Consider the following 22032-nt stretch of genomic DNA (forward strand, 5'->3'; position numbering starts at 1 on the left):
GCTGGGGCTGGAGTAGGCTCTGCGCTTCAGATGGGGTGGGACAGAGCCTAAGGTGATCTAAGGTGTGGGGGGTGGGGGCTGCTCATCTGGGAGTGCATGGGGGGCATGTGTGCTGGGAGGCAGCTACAGGGAGGGGCTGCAGCCACCCCAGGTTTCACTGTCGCCCCCTCCCAGTGCCACCGCCCACTCACCCTGAGCACAGTGCAGCTCAGCCACTGGCCCCAGCTCCCCCACCCCCTACAGCTGCAGCCCCCCCATCCCACCCAGATCTGGGGGCACATGCCCCTGCCCCCCATGCTTTCCTGGACAAGTGGTGGGAGCAGCAGCAGAAGCCCCACCGGATGAGCAGGCAAGCACCAGACGAGCCGCCAAACGAGTGGTGCGCAGCCGTGGGAGCCTCCCCACAACCTGTGCCCCCCCAGACAAGCCGTGGCTCTGTCCCAGGCCTGCCCCGCCCCAACTGGGCAGCGCTTGCCCCAGCCCCACTCCTCCCTCACCATGGGGTCCTTGATCTGCACCCCCACACCCCTTCTCTCCTCTTTCACCGCAACAGACTATCAGCTGCACGCAGCTGTATCAAAAATCAGATCATTATCGTCTAATATGCCTCCTTAAAAATCAGCTATTGGTATTGGCCTCCAAAATGTCTATTAGTGCACCCCTACTTGACATATGACCATCAATCTAAAATTTGTTTTAAAATACTTCTGGCACCAGATCCTCTGGAGGTTCCCATCTACAAAGTTATCTGCCTTATGGCAATGTTTTTAAGAAATGTCTCTTTCGAAAGACATGTCAGCCTGAATTTTTTTCAGAGATGTTGCATCAAAAAACTGCAGAGAAAATTCAAAGCCTATAAAAGCAAAACCAGTATGAAAGTACACCTTATTTGTCTATCTATTCAAAGGGGGAATCTGGAATTTACGCTCTATTTTTAACTTGCCTTTTGAACTCATTCCTAACTGTAGAAACACTAGCAGGAACCTCCATCGTGTTGAGGAATTTTTGCATGCTTCCCAAAGTGAGCAGTATTGTTTGAAACACAGACAGAATATTGCCATTTTCAGTACTTTTTAAGCTGGTCAAATCTGAACAGATTTGTATGAGGGCAGCAAAATACACCTTGCTGACCCAAGGCATATCTCCCTGCTAGATTACAGAGGACTAGTGCAAACAATGTTAGTTTAAAATGCCTCAATGTTAGTTTAAAATGCCTCAAAAATGCGAAGTTGCTGTCAGCTCTACTTTTACACAGTAACAACTATAACATCTCCTTCAAAGTAGTAGTAGAAGAACTACCCAGTACATTTGGGCTTAATACAGCAGGATCTGAAGGTGATGGATGGTACCTGCAATATTTATTTCTCTTGCTTCCCCCATTTGTATATCAAGCTATTAAAGACATCTGAAGGATGTTTTAATTAAGCAGTTAATTGAACACTAATGCTGTTTACTTTTACCTACCTAAATGGCACTTGTGTAGCTGCAAGTTTTGGCACTTTTGCACAGATTGTGCATTGTATATGCATCTATCCAGCTTCTACACTTCCCTACTGGGCATAGTCAGTAGGCTACACTCTGGCTATGTAAGTGCCTAGGTACACATGTAATTCTGGGTAAGTTTTGAAACTTTAATTGCAGAGAAAACTATGACTAGCTAGTGTGGGGAGAGCGCACCCACCTTTTAACTTAAAAGCCTAAATGGTAGGGCAATTGCCAGGGAACATAAAACCCAGGTTCTCGGGCCCTCCCTCAGAGCTGGTATGAACCTATGTCACTCACTGCCCAGCAAAGTGTTGTAACTACTGGGCTGTGGAGTATACCAGGGGTGGACAAAGTACGACCTGTGGGCCAGATCTGGCCCTCCAGGCATGTTCATCTGGCCCATGGGCACCCACCAACAAATTGTACCCCACCCAGCCCTTCCACCCACAAGGGTAGGAGTTAGGTGCCCACATATACCCGACCCCTCCCCAACATACCTTATTGCACCTCACTCCCACTCTCATGGGTGGAAGGGCCCAGCCTGGCCAGCAGCAGTTTCCAGGTGCGGATGCTGCTGCCACTGCTGCAATCACCTCGGGGGGATCTGCTGTGCTTCCCCAGTGTCCCACTTGCTCTGGGCAGGAGGTAGGGAAGTGATGGGGGCAGGGCAGGGGCGGGGGTGGAGGGCAGGGCAGGGGGAAGTGATGGGGGCAGGGCAGGGGTTGTCAGCAGTGCGGAGCCCTTACCCAAGGGGTGGCAGGAGTATAGAGCTCAGCTGAGCAAGGTGTGGGTGTGAAGGAGAGTGGGGGGCATGGGGACCCCCCCCACACACAGCATGCAGTCCCCACTGCCAGCAGCAGCAGCAGGCAGGGGCAGTCAGGGAGCTTGTGTCCCACAGGCAGTGGCTCCAGCCAACGCTGTACGTGGAGGCAAGGAGCGCAGACTGTCCAGCCCACCTCCATTGCAGGGGCTACGCATGGCACACCTTCATGTCCCACACTTGCGCAGCCCTGGGGGAAGCCCCTCACTGAAGCCGGCTGCCTTTCCTGCCCCCTGCTGTGCAGGTCCCAGGGCTCTGGGGGATGCAAGGGGGTGGGGAAAGCAGCCAGCTCCAGTGCAGGGCTTCCCCTGGAGAAAGTGCGGGAGCTGCAGGCACACCGTGTGGAGCCCCTGAGATAGCAGCAGGCCGGGCAGGCTGCTCTTCCCACCCCTTTATGCAGCACGGGCTGGAGCTGTATAAGGCAGGTGCCAGCTCCTGTGCAGGGCACAAGCACCCCAGGCACCCCTGCCAGCTGCTGCTGCTGGCAGTAAGGGTTGTGCATCATGTGGGGGAGTGTGTGGGAGGTTCCCACACCCTGGTACCACAGTCTCCCCACATACACACCCCCACCCCAACCACACCCCACACCTCCACACACAATATACAAGAGTAACATTTTATTTTTTATTTATTATGCAATACCCTCCTATATACAGTATGAAAACACAAATCATGACAATTTTTACTGTAATAAAATTAAAATAGGTTATAGTAAGCATTTGACTTTTAGTGTGTGATTTGTTTTTTTTTTGGTTCCAAGGTGGCAACCCTTCCCTCCCAAAAAAAGTGTTTCCAAGGGGCAAAGGGAAGAACTTCTGATGGCAAAGGTCAGGGGTTAGGGGGCTGGACTTCTGGTCCCAATATGGCAACCAAGGGGTGGGGCTACCCATACGGCCCTTGGCAGCTCACCAAAACTCGTTAGTGACCATCAAGGCAAAATAATTGCCCTCCCCTGGATTGGCCATTGCCCTTTGCACCCTCCAGCCCTCCTCTTGAAGATGGACCACTAGGAAGCCCGGAAGCCCAAAGAGAAGAGTATGTGGAACCAAGAGAAGAAACCAGAGGGTGGGCAACTTGGTGAGATGGATGTTGCCCTAAAAAGAAGGGGATTCTGGCCCTGGCCTCTGTACTCAATAGTTCAAAGTGTCTCACTGTTGCTTATTCATTTTTAAATTAAATGCAAGATAAAGTGATGCTCTGAACATTACTTAGCTTGTACTTGTTGTTTTGAGCACTTTATTGAGAAGCAGGAGAAGGAACTTCAGATCCACTCTGGGTGAGGAGCCTTGTGTCTCCTGCTCCCTAGACAAGTGCCTGAGATGCTAGAAAATTGGGCTAGAAGCAGGGGCCCTCATCTTTGATTTCACCCATAGGGCAGTTGTATTCTGCCACAGGTAGATGTAGAATCCAGATACTATGCAAGGGCCAGACATTGCAGTTACATGGTTATGTAAGTGCTACTTACAGATGTAAAGGATGTTACCTTTAGTGTGTAGAATAATTTGATTGTTTCAAATTATGGTAAACAGGACCCTCTGTGAACCACCTGTCTTTTATTTCTAGGTCAGGACACTCTTTGTGAGCGGCTTGCCTCTGGACATCAAGCCTCGGGAGCTGTATCTGCTTTTCAGACCATTCAAGGTACCATATCTCAACACTACCGAAGTGCTGGCATCTGAGTATTACTCACATTACTGTGTCTGAAATGCTCCTCCATACAATCTTAACAATGTAGTCACTTCTTGTACACCTAATAGCAGAAAGAAATGCAGGAGACCTTAATAGATCTGAGAAATAAAAAGTGACCCCCCACCACCACCACTGTGGCAGATCATTGAGCTGAGAGAGGTATCCCAGGCTCCGCCACAGATCTTAGCAGTAGACCTCATCTTAGTGTAGTAATTAGAAATCGAAACTAGGTTTGTGATTAAGGCACTGGGATGGGACTCTAGAAATCTAGGTCTCAAGACTCTCATGGATATCCAGTTTTTACACAGGGGAAGTTCTCTACAACTAATGGTCAGTAATGATGGGGTGTTGCAGCTCTCATTAACTTCAGTTGGGTGCTCCATCATTTCTGACAGCCTTTAATTTCTATCTGCTTCCATCCTCCATTTGTTCAGTGAGGACAACACCCTTCTCAGTGGACTGTGGTGATGAGAAATTCACCTATGTTGATGATATACTTGGGTATTACAGTCATGAGAGATATAGAAATACCTATACTGAAATAGTGGTAATATCCCCTGCATTAGGCAGGGCTCTATTTTATCACTGAAGAAGTAGCTTATCTCCTGTTTCCATACAACACCCCCACCCCCTCTGCCTAGCTCTCCAAACTCTGCCTAGCTTGGCAGTAACTGCCAACTGAAGGGAACTAAAAACTGTCTCTTCATATTTGCAAGTATAACAACCAAGGACAGAGGAACTGTTTAAAATAATCCAGGATGGTGAAACTAACAATAATATGTTGTTAAGCTCAGAACTCTGTAGAATAGGGGTGTCAAACATAATATGTGAACTGAATCTGGCCCGCAGGTGTTATTGTCCCAGCTACTGGTAGGGATGTGAAAAGTTAAACAGTTAATAAGACCAGTGATAATCAGTTGGCTTACTGGTTATTGCTTAGCTTGAGGAGGGTGCAGTCTAGTAGGGAAGGGGGAAGGGAAGGGAAGCTCCGCGGTGCCCCAGCAGGAACCAGAAGGTGGCAGGGCAGGTGGGAGGGAAGAGGGAGGAGTAAGGAGGAGGGAAGGGGGAACTAGTACCCATAGCCTAAGAGGAAAACAACAGACAGCCTAATGATTCATCAATTAAGCAATTAGCTGCTTATCCACAAATGCTCCCTCCTTCCCAGAGCAGGACTTCACCTTGGGTTGCCACCCCTCCCAGATTGGCTGGGAGTCTACTGGAATTGACATCGATCTCCCAGTGACTGTTGAAAGAAATCTGGGAGATTGATATTGTGAACGGGTTGAACAGTACAATAAATGACAAGAGGTGCATTGACTGTGGAATAAACTTCCTCCAGAGGTGGTGCAGTCACCTACCCTGGAGGTTTTCAAGAGGAGACTAGACAGTCACCTCGTTGGGGTCACCTATCCCCGGTTGTCTTCCTTCCTAGAGCAGGGGGGCTGGACCCAGTGATCTGCAAGTTTCCTTCCAGCCCCTAACAATTTATGAACTATGAAAGAGCAGCTTGTCCAGCGGGTGAGGGGGGGGGTATGTGCTTCCTGCCACTACACACACCCCGGCAGGGCATGGGGGGGCATGTGCCCCTGGACCTGCATGCGGGGCAGGGGCGGGGGCAGGCTGAGGCGGGGGTGGACCTGGTAGTACAAAGAGATGAGACTAGTAAGACAAGACCTGCCTGCAACAAAGCCATGCTGGCTGTCATTCAGAATCTTACCTTCCATGAGTGTATCGCACATAAATTCTTTAATGAGCTTTTCCATGATTTTCCCTGGGAGGGAGGTTAGGCTAATTGGCCTATAGTTGCCTGGGCCCTCCCTCTTCCCCTTCGTGAAGATGGGCATACTGTTGGCCCTCTTCCAGTCCTTAGGGATTTTCCCTGTGTGCCACGATTTCTGAAAGAGCTTTGCCAGGGGTTCTGCAATAACCTCAGCCAGCTTCATCAGCACCCTTGGGTGAAGTCCATCCGGTCCTGCTGACTTATAAATGTCTAGCTTATGTCTAGAAATGTCATGGCTCAGTCCCACTTTCTGCCCTAGTTGTGTATTGCCTGCCCCTGTCCCAGCCCCACTCTCTCCCTCACCACAGGGGCCTTGATATGCGCCCCCCACTCCCCTTCCTTCCCCCCCTCACTGCTTTCCCCACCAACAGACTTACCAGCCAGGCACTGCTCTCCAAGCTGCCTGGCTGCATATTGGCAATTGGATCAGTATCTGCCAATACGGTTTGTTAAAAATCGTCCATTGGTATCACCCCCCCCCCTTATAATCTCTATTGCTGCACCCCTATTAATGACATTACATCATGTTGGGGAAAAAATAAATCTCCCAGAATAGCTTCAGTCAGAGTTGGGAACCTTAACTTCACCTGGGCTATTTTGTTGTCCACCTGCGTTTGCCACCATCTCCTTCCCCCACCCCAGCCCGTCCTCAAAGGGCTTCAAAAGTGTCTCACAGCAGCAGCTGTATCCCTGTAGTTAACTATAGAAGGTTAAACAAATATTTTTTTAAAACAATATTTACATCCCTAGCTGCTGGAGCCCCTGTGGTAGCAGTGTTAATCCCAGCAATTTCGGCTTGGCTCCTGAGCCCAGCAGGTTAATGCCACTCAGCCCTCATCCTCCACCTACTTACTCACTGCTGAAATTGAGGTTTTTAGTTCAGCCTGTTGACTAAGATCAGCAGGGAAAAGGAACAGGGTGTGAGTGTTGGTGGTGTTAACCCCCTGGGTTCTGAAGTTCTGCCAAAACAGCAGCCTCAGCAAACATAGGGGGTTAACGCTGCTGCTGTTTGCAGGTTGTCTGGGCTGCAGGAAGGCCCACAGTCTGCATCCAGTCTGTGGAGCACAACAACTTTGATATCCCTGGTGTAGATGAAGGATATCAACGGATCATCAGGCACTTTAAAAGTGCTATAAAAATTAAGAGACAAAGGACACATGATGCTATAATGCTACAAATCAACCCAAAACATATAACAATCAGGGCTGTCCAATTTCTAAGCACCCATTGGCTACACACCATGCAGATGCCCCCACTCCTCCCAAACAAGGTTTTTTGGGTAAATTTGATATCTTTTTAGACAAACTAAATAGTTGGAAAAATTGTTCTTTGCAGGCTTTTGGGCACGAACATCCTTCTTTAGGCATACTGAGAGTCTGCTGGTGACTTGTGCCTTGATATGCCTGAAGAAGGGTGTTTGTGCCCGAAGGCTTGCAAAGAACAATTTTTCCAACTATTTAGTTGGTCTAATAAAAGATATCACATCTACCCAAAGAACCGTATCTGCCTGTGTCAGGGGCAGGCAATTATTTTGGCTGGAGGGCCGCTTAACAAGTTTTGGTGAGCTGCTGGGGGCCGCATGGGTAGCCTGACCCGTGACATTTGCCCTCCCCCTGGTTGACATTTTGGGACCCGAAGTCCAGCCCCCTAAGCCTTGACCTTTGCCACCGGAAGTCCCTCCCCTTCCCCTGGAAATACTGCTTTTGGGAGGGGGGGTTGCCATCTTGGAACCAGAAAAAAAACAAATCATACACTAAAAGTCAAACACCTACTATAACCTATTTAAATTTTATTACAAAAAAATTGGCATGATTTGTGTTTGCATACTGTATATAGAGGGTATTGCATAATAAATAAAAAATAAAATCTTACTTTTGTATATTGTGTGTGGGGATGTAGGGTATGGTTGGGGTTGGGGTGTGTGCATATTTGTTGGGATGTGGTGGTGCGTGGGGGGGTTGTGAGGGGATGTTGCTGTTGGTGTGTATATGTGGGGAGGTTGTGGGGGCAGGGTGTAGGAATCCCCCACACACTCCCCCACATGGCACACAGCCCTCACTGCCAGCAGCAGCAGCTGGAAGGGGTGTTTGGGGTTCTCATGCCCTGCATAGATGCCAGCACCCAGTGGCATGCAACTCTAGCCTGTGCTGCATGACGGGGCACGGAGTGCAGCCTGTCTGGCCCACCGTTATCTCAGGGGCTCTGTGCATTGTGCCTGTAGCTCCCACACTCACTCCAAGTGAAGCCTTGCACTGGAGCTGGCTGCCTTCCCCACCCCCTTGCTTCCCCCAGAGTCCTGGGACCTGCACAACAGGGGGTGGGGAAGGCAGCTGAAGGCATGCCGTGAATAGCCCCTGCAATACAGGGGGGCTGGGCAGTCTGCGCTCCTCACCTCCACGTACAGTGCTGGTGGGAGCCACGCACCACCAGGCGTCAGTTCCTATGGGGCATGAGCATCCCAAGTGCCCCTGCCTGCTGCTGCTGCCATCAATGGGGGCTGTGCACTATGTGGGGGATTGTGTGGGGGGTCCCCATGCCCCCCCATTCTCCTTCATACCTACCCTCTGTTCAGCTGAGCTCTGCACTCCCGTTGCCCCCAGTGCATGGGCTTTGTGCTGCTGCCAGCCCCATGCTCCCTGCCCCATCCAGCTGCAGCTCCCTTACACCCACCCCTGCCCTGCCCCACCCCTCCCGCTTCCCTAGCTCCTGCCTGGAGCTAGTGGGACACTGGGGAAGCCAAACAGGAACCCTGGGGTGGCTGCAGCACTGGCAGGAGGATCCTCACCCGGAAACTGCTGCTAGCTGGGCCAGGCTCTTCCACCCATAAGGGTGGGAGTGAGGCAAAATAAGGTATATTAGCAGGGGTGTATATGTGGGCACCTTGCTCCCACCCTCAAGAGTGGAAGAGCTGGGCGGGGTACAATTCCTTGGTGGGTGCCCATAGACGAGATGAAAGTGCCTGGAGGACTGGATCTGGCCCGTGGGCCGTAGTTTGCCCACTCCTGGCCTATGTCTTTAGACCAACACAGCTACAACCCACTCCTACCATGCATCTGTGCTTCCTCCACCACCCATGCACTGCGTGCAGATCCTCCCAGCACTCACTACTGCACGGTGCACCCCCTACAATGCACTATGTGCCCCCCCCCCACCACTGCATTGGGTGTCCCTAGATTTTCCTTCAGCTCTCTGGGCTGTGTCATGCTGCACTCTCCCACCTCCTGGGGATGGGGCAAGCAATGAAAGCTGGAGGAAGAAGGGAGCTTGGAGATTCTGGCTGCTGTTGTAGCTAGAATGATTGGGGAAGTGGAAGCCAGGCAGGAGCTTAGGGGGGTGCTACTTAACCATGGGCTGCCAGCTGAACAGCCCTGTGAAAAGTGATTCTGCATGAAGTGGGAACAACTGACGTGCTTCACTGAAGTGCTTTACACTTGCTCTCCCTGCCAGAGCATAACAGGGAGTTGGTCAGTCCACCAGAATCCAACAGTGCTTTGCTTCTTCCCCACAATTCTCCAAAGCGGCTTCTATGACTCACTCTCCACTGTACTGCCTTGGGGTCATAGACTCAGTCCTGCATGTGACCTCATCTTTTTAAAAATAATCATGAAGACACACAGCAGCCATTTCCTGGGCCACCAACCTGGAAGCCTGGTCTCCGAAGTGTGGTGCAAGCACTCTTAAGCATCCACCTAGCTACCCACTGTATGGACTACCTACACCACAGGATAATTTTTGTCTGCAAAACACTCCACCAGCTGGAGGCAAGAGGAAGCTGTGAACCTTCTGTCCATCTCGGGTAATGGGAACACTGAGTGTTCTTGCAGGAAGAGCCATTGGATCCAGGTCATGTATTAATAGATTTCAGCAGAGTAGGAAGCTCATGGGAATGCTGCCACTGGCATCCAAGGAAAAGGTCCTTGAAGGTACAGTACAAAAGAGCTTGTGATGCCAGTTGGGTTTTGGGCACCCCCTAGGTAACAGTCTTTTCCTATGAGGAGCTCTCACAGATGACATCTCCATTGGGTGAGAACTCCATTGGACCAGGGTTCCTCACCAACTCTGGGGTGTGTCCAGCAACATTAGTGATCCAGAACTGGAGGACTGTAAGGTGGTTCCAGTCCACCCTCTGGCCCAGGAGAAGCCACAGAGGGGACAGGAGGATTCTGGGCAGTTCCTTCCATTTGGGACAGCCAAACAAGAAGTGTGCCAGCCCTCAGGACAGGACAGCTTGGATGGCACTGACATGTGGCAGGACCAGGCAACCATTCCATCACTGTCCTACCTGACTGCCTTGCCCTCATTCTCTCAGCTCTCTGGAGGGAATGCCTGCACAGCCAGAAACAGAACTTGATGGTAAGTAGCAGCCCATCCACACTCTGGCTACATCATTAGCCCCGCCGCTTACTCCCTCAAAAGTAGGCCTACTTTGTGCTAGGTCCAGGACATGGATGAACTGGCTAATGCAGGAGTGGGCAATTATTTGGGCCCAAGAGCTACCTGGGGAGTTTTGAGCTGTCATGGGTTGGGTCAGCACCCAATCCCCCTCCTGCAGCAACTCATCAAAACTCCCTCTGACGCTGCAGGTGGGTGGGGAGCAGACTTCAGGAGGAAGATGGGCAGGCAAGGCTGGGATCACGAGGCTGGATTGCAGGACAGTGACAGCTCCTGAGGGGCCTGGGGTGTGGGTATGTGCATGTGTGTGTCTGTGGGAGAGGGGCTGCCTGGGCACTAGGTTCTGAGAGCCTGCCATGGGTGAGGGGAGAGAGTGGGGTTGGGGGGGTATGTGCATCAGAGCTTGCCCCAAGTGGTGCAGTCTGCACTGCCCATAAGGCACTCTGCATGGGGCCAACCCCCGCCTGCTCACGCCAGGGCAGCCAGTGCCATGCTCCCACTGGTGCTCACGGCCTGGCCCAGCTGAGTGCTGTTCTGCTCTCCCCGCTTCCAGTGGCAGCTCCTGCTTCTGCCCCTGCTGCACTGCACTGCTCCCAGCAGGTGGGCGGGTGGGCAGCTTCTGCCAGACAGTTCCTGCCCCACATGTAGGGCTCCAGCTCTAGTTCCCGGCTGCCTTTTGGTGGAATAGGGCAGGAGCCAGCCAGCTGAAGCTGAAGCTGCTTGCTTAGAGTAGCATGGCACAGCAGAGGCAAAATCAGGAGTAGGAACCACTGCTAGAGACAGAGGGAACAGAGCAGCACCCAGCTGTGGCTGCACCAGAAACAGCCGTGGTGGAAGCTGCGCATGCCGGCTGGGGCTGGGCTACTGGTACTAGCGGGAGCCTGGCACAGGCTGCCCCAGTGCAAGCGAGTTGGGCTCGGTCCCAGGCAGAGAGCCCTGGAGGTAGCCGCGGGCCGGATTCAGCTTGCAGGCCATATTTTGCCCACCCCTGAACTAATGTCTATCTGGGAGGCTGCCTTGGAAAGAGAAGCCAATTTTCCAACTCTCAAGAGAGGGTAAGGATAGGTATAGGCAGCCTGTGGGGCAGTCAGGGATTTCGATGAGGGATGCTACCATCTTCCGAGTCATTAGGAGCACTTATTGCAGTCTGCTGAATCAGGGGATTGATTGTGGGGCTAGCACCTTTCCTATTCTGCCAATTCATGTACTGTTGGGGTAGGAAGCTGGGGAGAACAGGAATGGGGAGGATAATGGAGACTTTTCTCTTGTTTCATTAGGAGACTCTTGTTTTGCCATTTCAGTAAGTTAGCAAGTCATTCAGACAATGGCAGTTTAACCCTCAGTTGTGTCCCTCCAAGTAGAGGTTAACATTGTCCACTCCCCTGCCCCATTCAGAGATGCATGCTGAGCTGCAGTTCCTACCCACAACTGAAAGCTCTCCCAAAATGGACCTGAGGGGCTGCAAGATCATGGGCAGTCATGTTCCCATCAGTCCTGTTGCCCACTATTAGGCCTTTGAATAGTAGTTGTCTTCCTTCCCCCCTGCATGTTTCCTCGTCCCCTCTGCCACCTGCCTTTGTGTCCCTACCTCTTCCCCAGGCCTAGTCCTGGGAACCGAATTGCTCATCCTGTCCCCATTCTAATTGCAGCACTTCTTCTACAGCACAGTTAAAACCAGCCATCTGTCCATTCAGTCACTCAGACCCTTGCAGTTTTAAATATCCTGGGAAGATTTGTAGGCTGTATCTAGGGCAAGATAGTATGCAGACAGGAGGAAGAGAGGCTCCTGGAGCTTCACTAACAGGATACACAAGGAAGCATTCCCACTTCAGTAGGGAGTCCATTGAAGGACAACAGGAGATGATTTTCAGAGAGCAGCAAAGTGAAAATTTCAGTGGAGAGGCCTTGCAGGGCGTGTACCAAGGTTAATGATTTTCAGCCAGAATGACACGGCACCCTAGGATGCCATAAGATCCTTTTAAAGGTGTCACGGATTGGCACACAATATTAGCACTGTTAGGTATGCAGACACCCACATATAATTCAGAAGATAAACCCACATATTTCAAATTAGAATACATAGTATCCAAAAAATTCTGACCTGATGTGGTCTTTCTGAGATTTTTGCAACAGAAGAATTGCGCTAATATTTTCCCGTAGTCAAACAATGAGTTAAAATTAATACTCGGCATTTTCAAAGGGTCTAAAAAGTCTAGGAAGGTTGAGAATCACTGGCCTAGGTGTTTCAGGAGGTTGATGCTGGCAATTGGTGAATCATCTTGTGATTGCAAATGAACAACCAGCACTTGGGCACTGATGAGCTCATCATTTATCCCAGGGTGGAGTACTCTCACTTCCTTAGGAGGTACTCATGTAGCCCAACTCTTACAATGAGAGGCACCCCCCCACACTTTTTTTTTTCCTTTGAGGTGTCCCTGTAACTTGCTTTGCCCGTATAGATCACCTGTAGGTTTTAAGCCAGGACCATTCTCCCAAGCAGTAAAAGACTGCAGGCCAGAGGACTTCCACCAGCTGTGGCATACATGCAGCGGCTATCAGTACAAATGATTGACACATTATCATGCCATCAATTTTGGCAGCCAGCAAATGTAGGAAGATTGTTGGGAACATCAGGATTTGGGTAGAAAGAATGTCCCTGCCCTCTCCAATCCACCCTCACAAAATCCAGAGAGAAACCCACTTGTGCCCTCTCCATCTTGACCCCATATCCTAGGGCTACTAATGGCAGCCCATGCACCTGAGGGTGACAGATGAACAGGACCCTGTCCCAGAGCCTAGATGCAGATATACTGACCATACTGGGAGACTGTAGCAAATATGAAGAGACTCCTGATATGGAATGCAAAAACTTGCTTGGAAGTTCATTGATTATCACTAGTTTGCACAAGTTTAACAATGATTCCTGGAACTCATTACTCCAGTGTGTTGTAGAAGCTGAGAATTTAACTAGGTTCAAAAGAGGTTTAGAAAAACTTATGCAGGATAGGTCCATCCTTGGGTATTAAACACGATAGGATTGCTAACTCCATATAAGCATTGTGTAGGCTTCTCAAATGCTAGAAGCTGTAGAATGAGAAGATCAGGGGACAGATCAGTCTGGATAGGCCCTGCATAAATACTCTTTCCTTTAACATTGGCACTGTGTCACTGTGAGATGCAGTAAACTGGTCCAGAAGTACCTGTGGCCTCATCCAGTTCTTATGGCACTTCTTATGCTCACATGTTCATTGACTGTCATTCCAGGCTTAAGGTCTGCAGCTACAGTTGCTGTCACTGGTACAGCCATTGGGATGCCAAAGTTCCAGACCAAGACTGCAACTCAACAAGAAGCAAGGCTGAAGAGAAAGAAGGGAAAGGAGAAGATGCTTGTGGACATGGTGGCATCCTCAGAGGAGAGCTGTGGCTGCAGAGGACTCGTGGACCTGGATGGAGAACCACCAGGGCTGCTATGCTGATTTGGCTGGGATACAGATTTCCTGGGTCATGTGTGCTGTGGTGTTTTAGAAATGGTGGGATACTGAGGCTACAACCAAGGTTGTAGCATCATGAGGCATATTATGGAGATGCTGAGAGAGCATCTCCATGCGGAGAGGGTTACACAGCAGTCCCTCACAGCCACCCTCAGCTGGTAGATGGAGACTATCCAATCCATACTCTGTATTGCCCCACACTGTCCTATGTACGCATCAACTCCTCACTGGACATAGGATAAGCTTATGTTCCCCAGGCCTTTTTTCCTCCTTCTTCTCTCTTGAGCCAGAGCTGTTGGTCTCGTCCCTAAACAACACCCTCAGGGACACACTTTCGTGCCATGCACAACTCTACCACCCCTCACTTGCCCATGACTTCTAGTCCCAGGTCTCCTGTTCCCATGACAAACCCTCTTCCAGTCACCCTAGCTCTACTGCAAGCAGACCCTGAGCATCTCTCTTCAAGCCCTGTCCTGATGCCCCTTCCCTGTTTATTTAGCCTATCCTAACATTCCCCTATACCAGCCTTCCTCTCTGTAAGACTCCAGAGACCCTTCTCCAGCAAAGCTATCTGCTCTGGGACATTGTCATTCCTGAAGCACTTGAGGATATTGCTTCAGGAATAGCTCTTCTCAACCTCACAGGGTCTCAGCCATTCCTCTTCTAAAGAAAGCAGCATAGTTTGGGACTCTAGTTTCTCCATCTTCTCTGTACAATGGAGTGGGATCCTGCCTTACTCTGGGAACCCTCCCCCTTCCATGAGGATGCAGTGAGTCTGACATTAGGCCAAAACTGCTTGTAGGCCACCTTCAGTTTGCTTCCCTCCCTACTTCCCTTCTCCAAAGTCACAAACCATCCTCAGCACACCTTACTCATTCACAAAGCACTTGGCTCAAGAGCATAGCACAGAGCATTTAAATGTTTATAATGACCCCCCTGCCCCTCCTATTTTCTTTTAAACAAATACACAGATTGTCCTTTGCACTTGTAGGACTTTACACAATAGTGCCCTCCTCCTACCTTGTGACATGGCACTGCTGGAATTAGTTCACCAGGGCCTCCCTCATGAGAGGGCATCCTCATGGTTACGGAGCTTGATAGGTTCAGTCTCTCTAACCTAGTACTGGCTAGTAAACCTCTGACTGCCATTGCTTAGGCCTCTGGGAAGGTCTCCCTCCTGGCACCACAGATGTGCTAGATACAGGCTGATGAACATTCAGGGAAGCAGTAGCATAACTGATATGGGGCAACTGGGGTAGCAGCCCTAGCCTTTGTGGAGGAGTGAAAAAATAGCCACAACCAACGCAGTGGCTCATTGTGCGTCTGCAATCAGCACCATGGCAGTGTGCATTGTCCAGGGCATTACACAACTATGTCAGGCACAGACCTGCTTGGCTACGCTTCTGAAGGCAAGTAATGCTCTCTACCATCCAGGCACATTCTCAGTGCCCTCCACTGTGCCTAGAGACAACAAAAGCCATGCTCCATGGTCATCCAGCAGCTGCTTAGCTGATAGTTGAAGAACTCCAGCCTGACATCCAAGTGTTCAATTTAGGACTGCATAAGCCAGGAAATGAGTGGGTAGGCTGAGTCCCTAGGTAACAGAGGGAGGTAGTCATCTCTTTCAGCCCAATCCTGGGAGCTCCTCAGGTAAGTATAAACAGTAGCAGGAGTTCCTGAAGACCCCCCTGTCCACTCAGTGGTCACATGGCTGAAACATCCCTAATGGTCCATGATGCCCTGTAATACAATGGAGAAGCAGCACTTGTGGCTGATGTGCTCTGAGCCACAGTGTGCTCGACACAGGATGGGAATGTGCGTGCCATCAATGGTCCTGATGCATTTCAGAAAGCTGAGATGGGCAAACCAGATTGAAGATGTGAAGGAACTCTAACAGCAGTACCTTCTGGAGGGTACAGCATACCTCCCAGCTGGCCAATCCAGCATTGACTTGTCCACACCAAAGTGCTTGACAGCAGATCAGAGGCTATCGGGTTGGCCAGTTTCCAGATGGCAATTGCTACCTGCTTCTCTGCATGTATGGACACCCTCATGTTGGTGACTTGCTTCTGGAGCATCAGGACCAGCCTTATTTAGATCTCAGGGACAGGGGCTCTACTTACCCTGAAGTTCTGATGCCACTGCTTGCTGTCATGGGTTCTCAGGACTATTCATTCCCACCAGCCAGAACTTGTCTCCCAGGCCCAGAAGCAGCAGTGTACAATCTGCAAGTGGTCCCACAGAAGGCCATCCTCTGTGGAGTCCATTCTTTTTCTTCCTTGGACACATTGATCTCAAACACACAAAGCATGTAACACAGCCCAAGGTGACACTTTTCCAGTGCCAGGGTCCTAGAGCCTTGAGCATTCTGCAGCATGCCAGCTGGTCAAAATACTGGAAGAGGACAGAATGTGTGTCCAGGTAGGTGAAGACATTGCCAAGAAGTGGAGAGCAGAGCAAGTATTTTATGGAGCTGGTCTGTGAGAGACCAGAGGATAACAGATGTACATCCCTGCTTCTGCTGGAAATGCATCAAGCAGACGCATAAGGGTCAAATACTCATAGAGCTCTGCCATTTCCACTTTGCTTTCTTCAGAAGCCTCCTGGTAATCATGGCAGAGAGAGTTGTAGGGATCCCTGCTCACCATCCCCTCCCCTCTCCTCCTCAGCCGTGAGCAGCAAAACAGCATTGATTCCAGCTAATTTTGAGGCACTTTAGCTGGTGTGTTTGTACAATACTGATGTACTCCAAAATAGAAGTCCTTTAAATACAGGCAAGATTTAAAGCACTTTGTATGTGTTTCTGTCCATATGCTGCACTTAATTTTGATTAAGAGTTGGTGTGAACGCAGTGAAACAATCAGTGAGCCTATTCTAGTCTCAGATCCTAATTTATTGAACATTTAAACAATACAGCTACTCAAGAAAAACCCCAAACAGTTTGTAAAGATATTTTTACACAGGCTTTCCAAATGATGCACAATGACTCAGCTGGCCAGGCATTGTCGTGGCACCAGGAGTCACAGTTTTGACTGATGTGGTCTATTCTTGCTTGGTGACAGCTCCTCAAACTTAAGTTTTATCTTAAGCTTTTATACCCTTTTACAGTTCTCTTCTGTGTATTGCATATGTGGTCATGCTATAGATCCCCATCAGTTACCTTCTACAGCAGTCATTTCCTCATCAGTCTGTCAGCCTCAGCCTGTTTCTTTTGAACTTACTTCTCACCTACTGAGCCATTCTTGGCCATGTTTTGCTTCTATAATTCTATCTTGTTTTTCTATATTCCATAGCTATTTACATTTTTTTTTTTACCTATAACAGTTGTTTTTCATTGCCTCCTTGTTAATTATCTCTGTGCTTATTTTGCTTGCAGCTAATGGTGTTCATTCAGAGAAAAAATAGCATCCATTATGTCAAGACAGCTTTCAGGCCTACAATCCCTTCCTTGATAGTGATTCTATTTAGGATACCACTATCATTATTGTCAACAGTCCAGGTATATGGTGAGACTCTGCTCTTAACACAAAGTGGAGTGCGTTCACCTGTGGAGGGATGATGTGTGGCAGCTCTCAGTGTTTACTGTGACCTTGCCTGTTGATCAGGAATCTTACCACAAGGTATTTGTGAGTTCTTGATGCTTAGTCACCATGGCTATTTTTGTGTGCATGCACCTTACAGCTACAATCATTGCTATCATGCAAATCAATAAAAACTTGAACAATTAGAATATAAACAATAGGGCGTAACAGCACATTGAATACTCTTGTGGCAGATTGCAATGGCAAGGTTGATACCCTTCCTAGAAAGATGAATACATAGAGGCCACTACACGCAGCCCATCCACAGTCCTGGAACCCACAAACTTCATATGCAGTACAAGGAATGGGACCTACTCTAGAGCTCATCCATTCCCCCCTCAACCAAGACCTCCTTCCCACTAGGGTGGCACCCACCTTGCTGTACTCAAGACCTCAATTTGACCAAGATTTCAGACTTGATGGAGGCATCCTCTATCACCAAGAGCATATCTATGTTCTAGAAGGTCAGCCCAAGTTAGAGGTGCTCAGACTTGGCCATGACATCCTGGTGTCTGGTCACTTTGCCCATGCCAAGACTGAGACACTCCTTGACCACAATTTTTGGTGTACCAAGTTGCATTCAGACATCAGCTCATAAGTCAGTTCCTGTGAAACCTGCTCCCATACCAAGACTGGTTGACCCAAGCCCTTTGGGTCCCTGTAACACCTATCACTTCTTAGTCTTGGACTGCTATATCCCTGGACATGATCACCATCTTTTCTCATTCTGAAGAATGCACTTCAATCCTAGTGTCTCAGGACTACAGTCCCAAACACCTGACCCTGGAGCTCAGAAGCCAAGCACCAGCTCAACCTTCCACCAGGCCATGCCTCATAAAGGAAGGCAGAGTGGCAAAGAAAGGAACCCTGCCAAGGAAAGGCTTTTTACCTCTGGCCCCTGATTGGCCCAGGGCTCCTGGCGTCTGATTGGCTCCTCCTATCTATATAAGGTTTCCTGTTTCCTGGGAAAGCTGTCTGGACAACAAGGCTCCTGTTGTCCTTGGACTGCTCTCCTGGTTCCCTGCCTTTGCACCCTAGCTCTGGATCTGGCCACCAATTGCTGACTCTGCTCAGACTCTGATCTCTACCTTTGTCTCATATCTTGGATTGTTGGAATTTGTTTCTCACAGGTATCTGACCTGGCTTGCTCCCTGATTTTGCTCTATCTCGTGTTTCAGCCCTGGCTCAGAGTCGGACCTTCTGGTTTTGACTCTGGCTATCCCTCGGAACTTGGCTTATGGCTTGTGCAAACCACCAGCCAGACCTACTATGCCTTGGTACATGACACTGTGGTAAATTCACTGACCAAGATGGTCCACTTCATCCCTTGTTGTGGTGTGACCAGAACTAAAAAACAGCCAGCTGTTTCTGGGAAACTTCTTACAGTTCCATGGGATGCCTTCCAATATCAATTCAGACTGAAGCTTCCAATTTATATCCCATTTCTGCTGGGCATTCTTCTTGCTTCTAAAGATGAAGTTGCAAGTTTTGTCAGCTTGTAACCTCAGTCCTCTCTCTGGTCAGACTGAGTGGGTTAACCAGGTGCTGGAAAAATGCTTCTAATAAATTTCCAGTAGGCTGACTAGGTCTCCCTCCTGCCATTGGCAGAATTTGCGTATAACAACTCAGATCATGCTTCCACACCACATAGCCCTTTCTATGCTAATTATGGATTCCATCCCTGCTTTCCCTCAGTCCTCACCTTACTCACCACTGCCACAGCAGAGCTAGTAAGCCATCTGCAAAATATCCCACAGGATCTTGAAGGCCACCAAGGCCTACAAAAGCAGGCTAACACAGCCTACAAATACATTATGGACCGGCATTGCTCCAAAGCACCCTCATCCAAAGTAGGACATAGCTGTCCTCCCAACACCTTAAATCCAGTTGCTCCTTCTCCAAAGGCAACCACCAGTACCTGGACCTGTTTCAAATTGTGGCACAGATCAAGTTGGTAGCTTTCTGGGTGCAGCTGCCTGAAGCCATTAAAGTCCATCTTGTCTTCCATGTTTCTTTATTAAAAAAGTACTTAGGAAACTCGTTCCCAAGCTGCACCACTCCATCTCCACCCATCCTAGTGCAAAGGAAAGAGGAGAATAGTGTTAAGAAAGTCCGTGTCAATGGAAAGAGGTAAACTCTGTTTTATTGATTGGGAAGGCTATGAATCAGCAGACTGTTCATGAGAACTAGCTGAGAATGGGCACACTCCTAAGTTGGTCTGAGACTTCCACCATGCCCACCCAGAAAAGCCTGGCCCCAAGGTGCCCAGAAGACACCTTAGGAGGAGAGATGATGTAATGAGCCAAGGACCAGCTTAGTTACAGGTCTCAAGTAGAAGTCATCCCTCAGAAAGAGGGACCCACCCACACTGGCTGTATAAGCTAAAACCAGACAGCAGAGAGCTATCTGGGCAGCAAACCACCTTGCTGTGCCTTTTGTCTGCTTAGAACTCCCAAACATGACTCCACGCTCTGAACCACTAGCTTAGATGTTCCTACTTGTTCCTGCTTCCTCCTGTTCCTGATTACTCTTGTTCCTATCTTGGACCGGCTATATGCCATGACTGTGACCTCATCTCAGTCCTCATGAGATAATATCCTGGACTTGGACAGATACCCAACTTGAAATTGACTTCTGGTCCAGTAACTCCGACCTAGTGTAACCCATTTGCCTCTGCTTCAGTCAACCCTTCCAGAGCACTCTGTTGAAACAACCCAATAATGGATCTACTAGGCTGGAGAACTGGGTGATAATCTGACACTGAAACAGGAGCTCTGGTTTTCATTATGTTTAGAATTTATTATAATGATTGAGGCACTGGTAAGCTTCCAAACTGCTTAAAAATTGTAAATATATCAATAAAACATTATGTTCAACTGATACTTATATATATATAATGGTGTTTCATTTTAATCATGGGAAAATGTGGATTTGGGGGGTTTTTTAATTAGAGAATTTTGGAAGAAGTGTCTCTTGCCTGTGACTCCGTTCCTTTTACGCTATTTCCCTTAGGGCCTTGTCAGGCGCTATACTTGGGATGTGTTTTATTTAGATCGTAGTAAGCATTACTTTGAGTTAGAAAGTTTTCTGAGCACCGTAATGTTTACTATGATCTAAATAAAATACATCCAAAGTGCTGGAGCCATTGAAGACGTTGGTGCACTATAGAGTGCTGCAGCCCAAACAGCTGTTTGTCAGTCCCAGCCCCCCCTGTGCTGGTTGAAGATTCCTGTGTGCTGTGGGGGCTGGGGCTGGCAAAGAGCTGTTTGTAGGTCCTAACTCGCCCACCGCACCAGTCTTGAACCTGCTGCAGTGTGATGGGAGGAGGAGGGGTAGAACCAACCGTCAGCTGTTTGTCAGTCCCTGCCCCTGCAGCACTGGAGCTGGCTGAAGACTCCTGTACGCTATGGGGGCTGGGCTTGAAAAACAGGTGTTTGTTGGTCCCAGAGTTAGCACTAGTCTTGAACTGGCTCCAGTGCATGGGCGGTGAGGGTGGGGATGACAGGACTGGGACTCACAATCAGTTGTTTTTCAGTCCCAGTTTTCCAACTGAACCAGTGTCTCCTGATTGTGTTACCTATCATAGAGGACAGCCTGGTTGTCCTCTGTCCTCTATTGATACAAAACTGGACACCTTTATGTCTGGATATAAAGGCTTCAGGTTTCATATCAAGAGGACAGAGTAGCATAAAACAGGACTTTCCTCTGTGGTGGCCACCCTAGTTACCTCAACATGTAAGGTAATACAATCGAGAAATACTCCTTGGTAGAAAAGTCCTAACTTTGCTATGCTGTGATGGCACTTAGTACATGTTTTGCTGCTTGAAAGATGTGATACTAATGTTTTAAGTGCAGTTAATGTTCCAAATGTATTGTGTGACAAGGACCTTAGCCTCTTTTATGGCCTAACTTAATGTTAACACAGTTAAAGGCCTACTAAAGCTACTATAAAAGGATTCTAGCTCAACACAAAGGTCTAACAGCATCTATTGCATATTGAAAATCACAGAAATGGGGGGTTGGTTCCTCATGAATTCTGAATTTTCAGATTCTAAATATTAATGGTGCTTCCGGTTTGTGAGGTACAAACTGTAACTGGGCTGAATGAACTCTGAGACCAAAGGCGGATGTTACACTAGGATATTGTTAAAAGGAGGCCCCTTTTTAAAGTTAAAAGGAGGCCCCTTATAGGTTTTTTCCTGATTTTTAAAATTTTTTTTTAGCTGAGGATATGGAAGTCTGCCTTTAATATGTCTTTTTTTCCACAAAGCCTAGCTGTCTTGGGCTGAAGCCCCTGAAAGGACTGTACTAAGACTGTAGCTGGCCTCCAGCCAGCACAATCTATTCCATGAGATGATAGAAGAAAAACAGGGCCGAAGTTTGGCTGTAGATAAAATAAGTCTTTATTGTGCTTTTTACCTTTTCCACACAGTTCTCTGTGCTGGATGTTGCCTGTTTGCCATGATCCTTTGAGTATTTTACTTAAACAATGATTTTTTTTTTTTCTTGCAGGGTTATGAAGGTTGTCTTATAAAGCTCACGTCTAAACAGGTAAATGCCTAATCAACGTTCAAAATTTCAGCATCAAAGTCATAGCTGTAAGCACACTAGGCATAGGGATTGAAAACAAGGAGCTATCTCACCTGAAACCCAGGGTCACTGGTACCTCTGCTTTTAGTGACTCAGGGGGCCCAACTCTTTCTATGGGCCAGTTTCCAATAGTGCTAACTGTAAGGGGCAGGAGTCTGCATTGCTCCTTTGAGGGGTCATGCAAGTAGTGATTTGGGAGTGAGC

At 48.8% G+C, this 22032-nt stretch overlaps 1 protein-coding gene across 7 annotated transcripts in view; it reads left to right on the forward strand.

Annotated features, from left to right (window-relative positions):
- RBPMS (RNA binding protein, mRNA processing factor) overlaps nt 1–22032 on the forward strand; it is a 182432-nt gene that overhangs the window by 66913 nt on the left and 93487 nt on the right. For all 7 annotated transcript variants that reach the window (XR_003091851.1, XR_003091850.1, XM_025192065.1 and 4 more), the window contains exons 2-3: nt 3869–3946; nt 21751–21789. Coding sequence is in view for 5 of the 7 variants with exons in the window: in XM_025192065.1 (XP_025047850.1) it covers nt 3869–3946; nt 21751–21789 (117 nt within the window). In the remaining 2 variants the exon portion in view is untranslated. The remainder of the gene's footprint in view (nt 1–3868; nt 3947–21750; nt 21790–22032) is intronic.

The sequence above is a fragment of the Alligator sinensis genome, unplaced genomic scaffold (assembly GCF_000455745.1).
Source record: "Alligator sinensis unplaced genomic scaffold, ASM45574v1 scaffold803_1, whole genome shotgun sequence".
NCBI lineage: Eukaryota > Metazoa > Chordata > Crocodylia > Alligatoridae > Alligator > Alligator sinensis.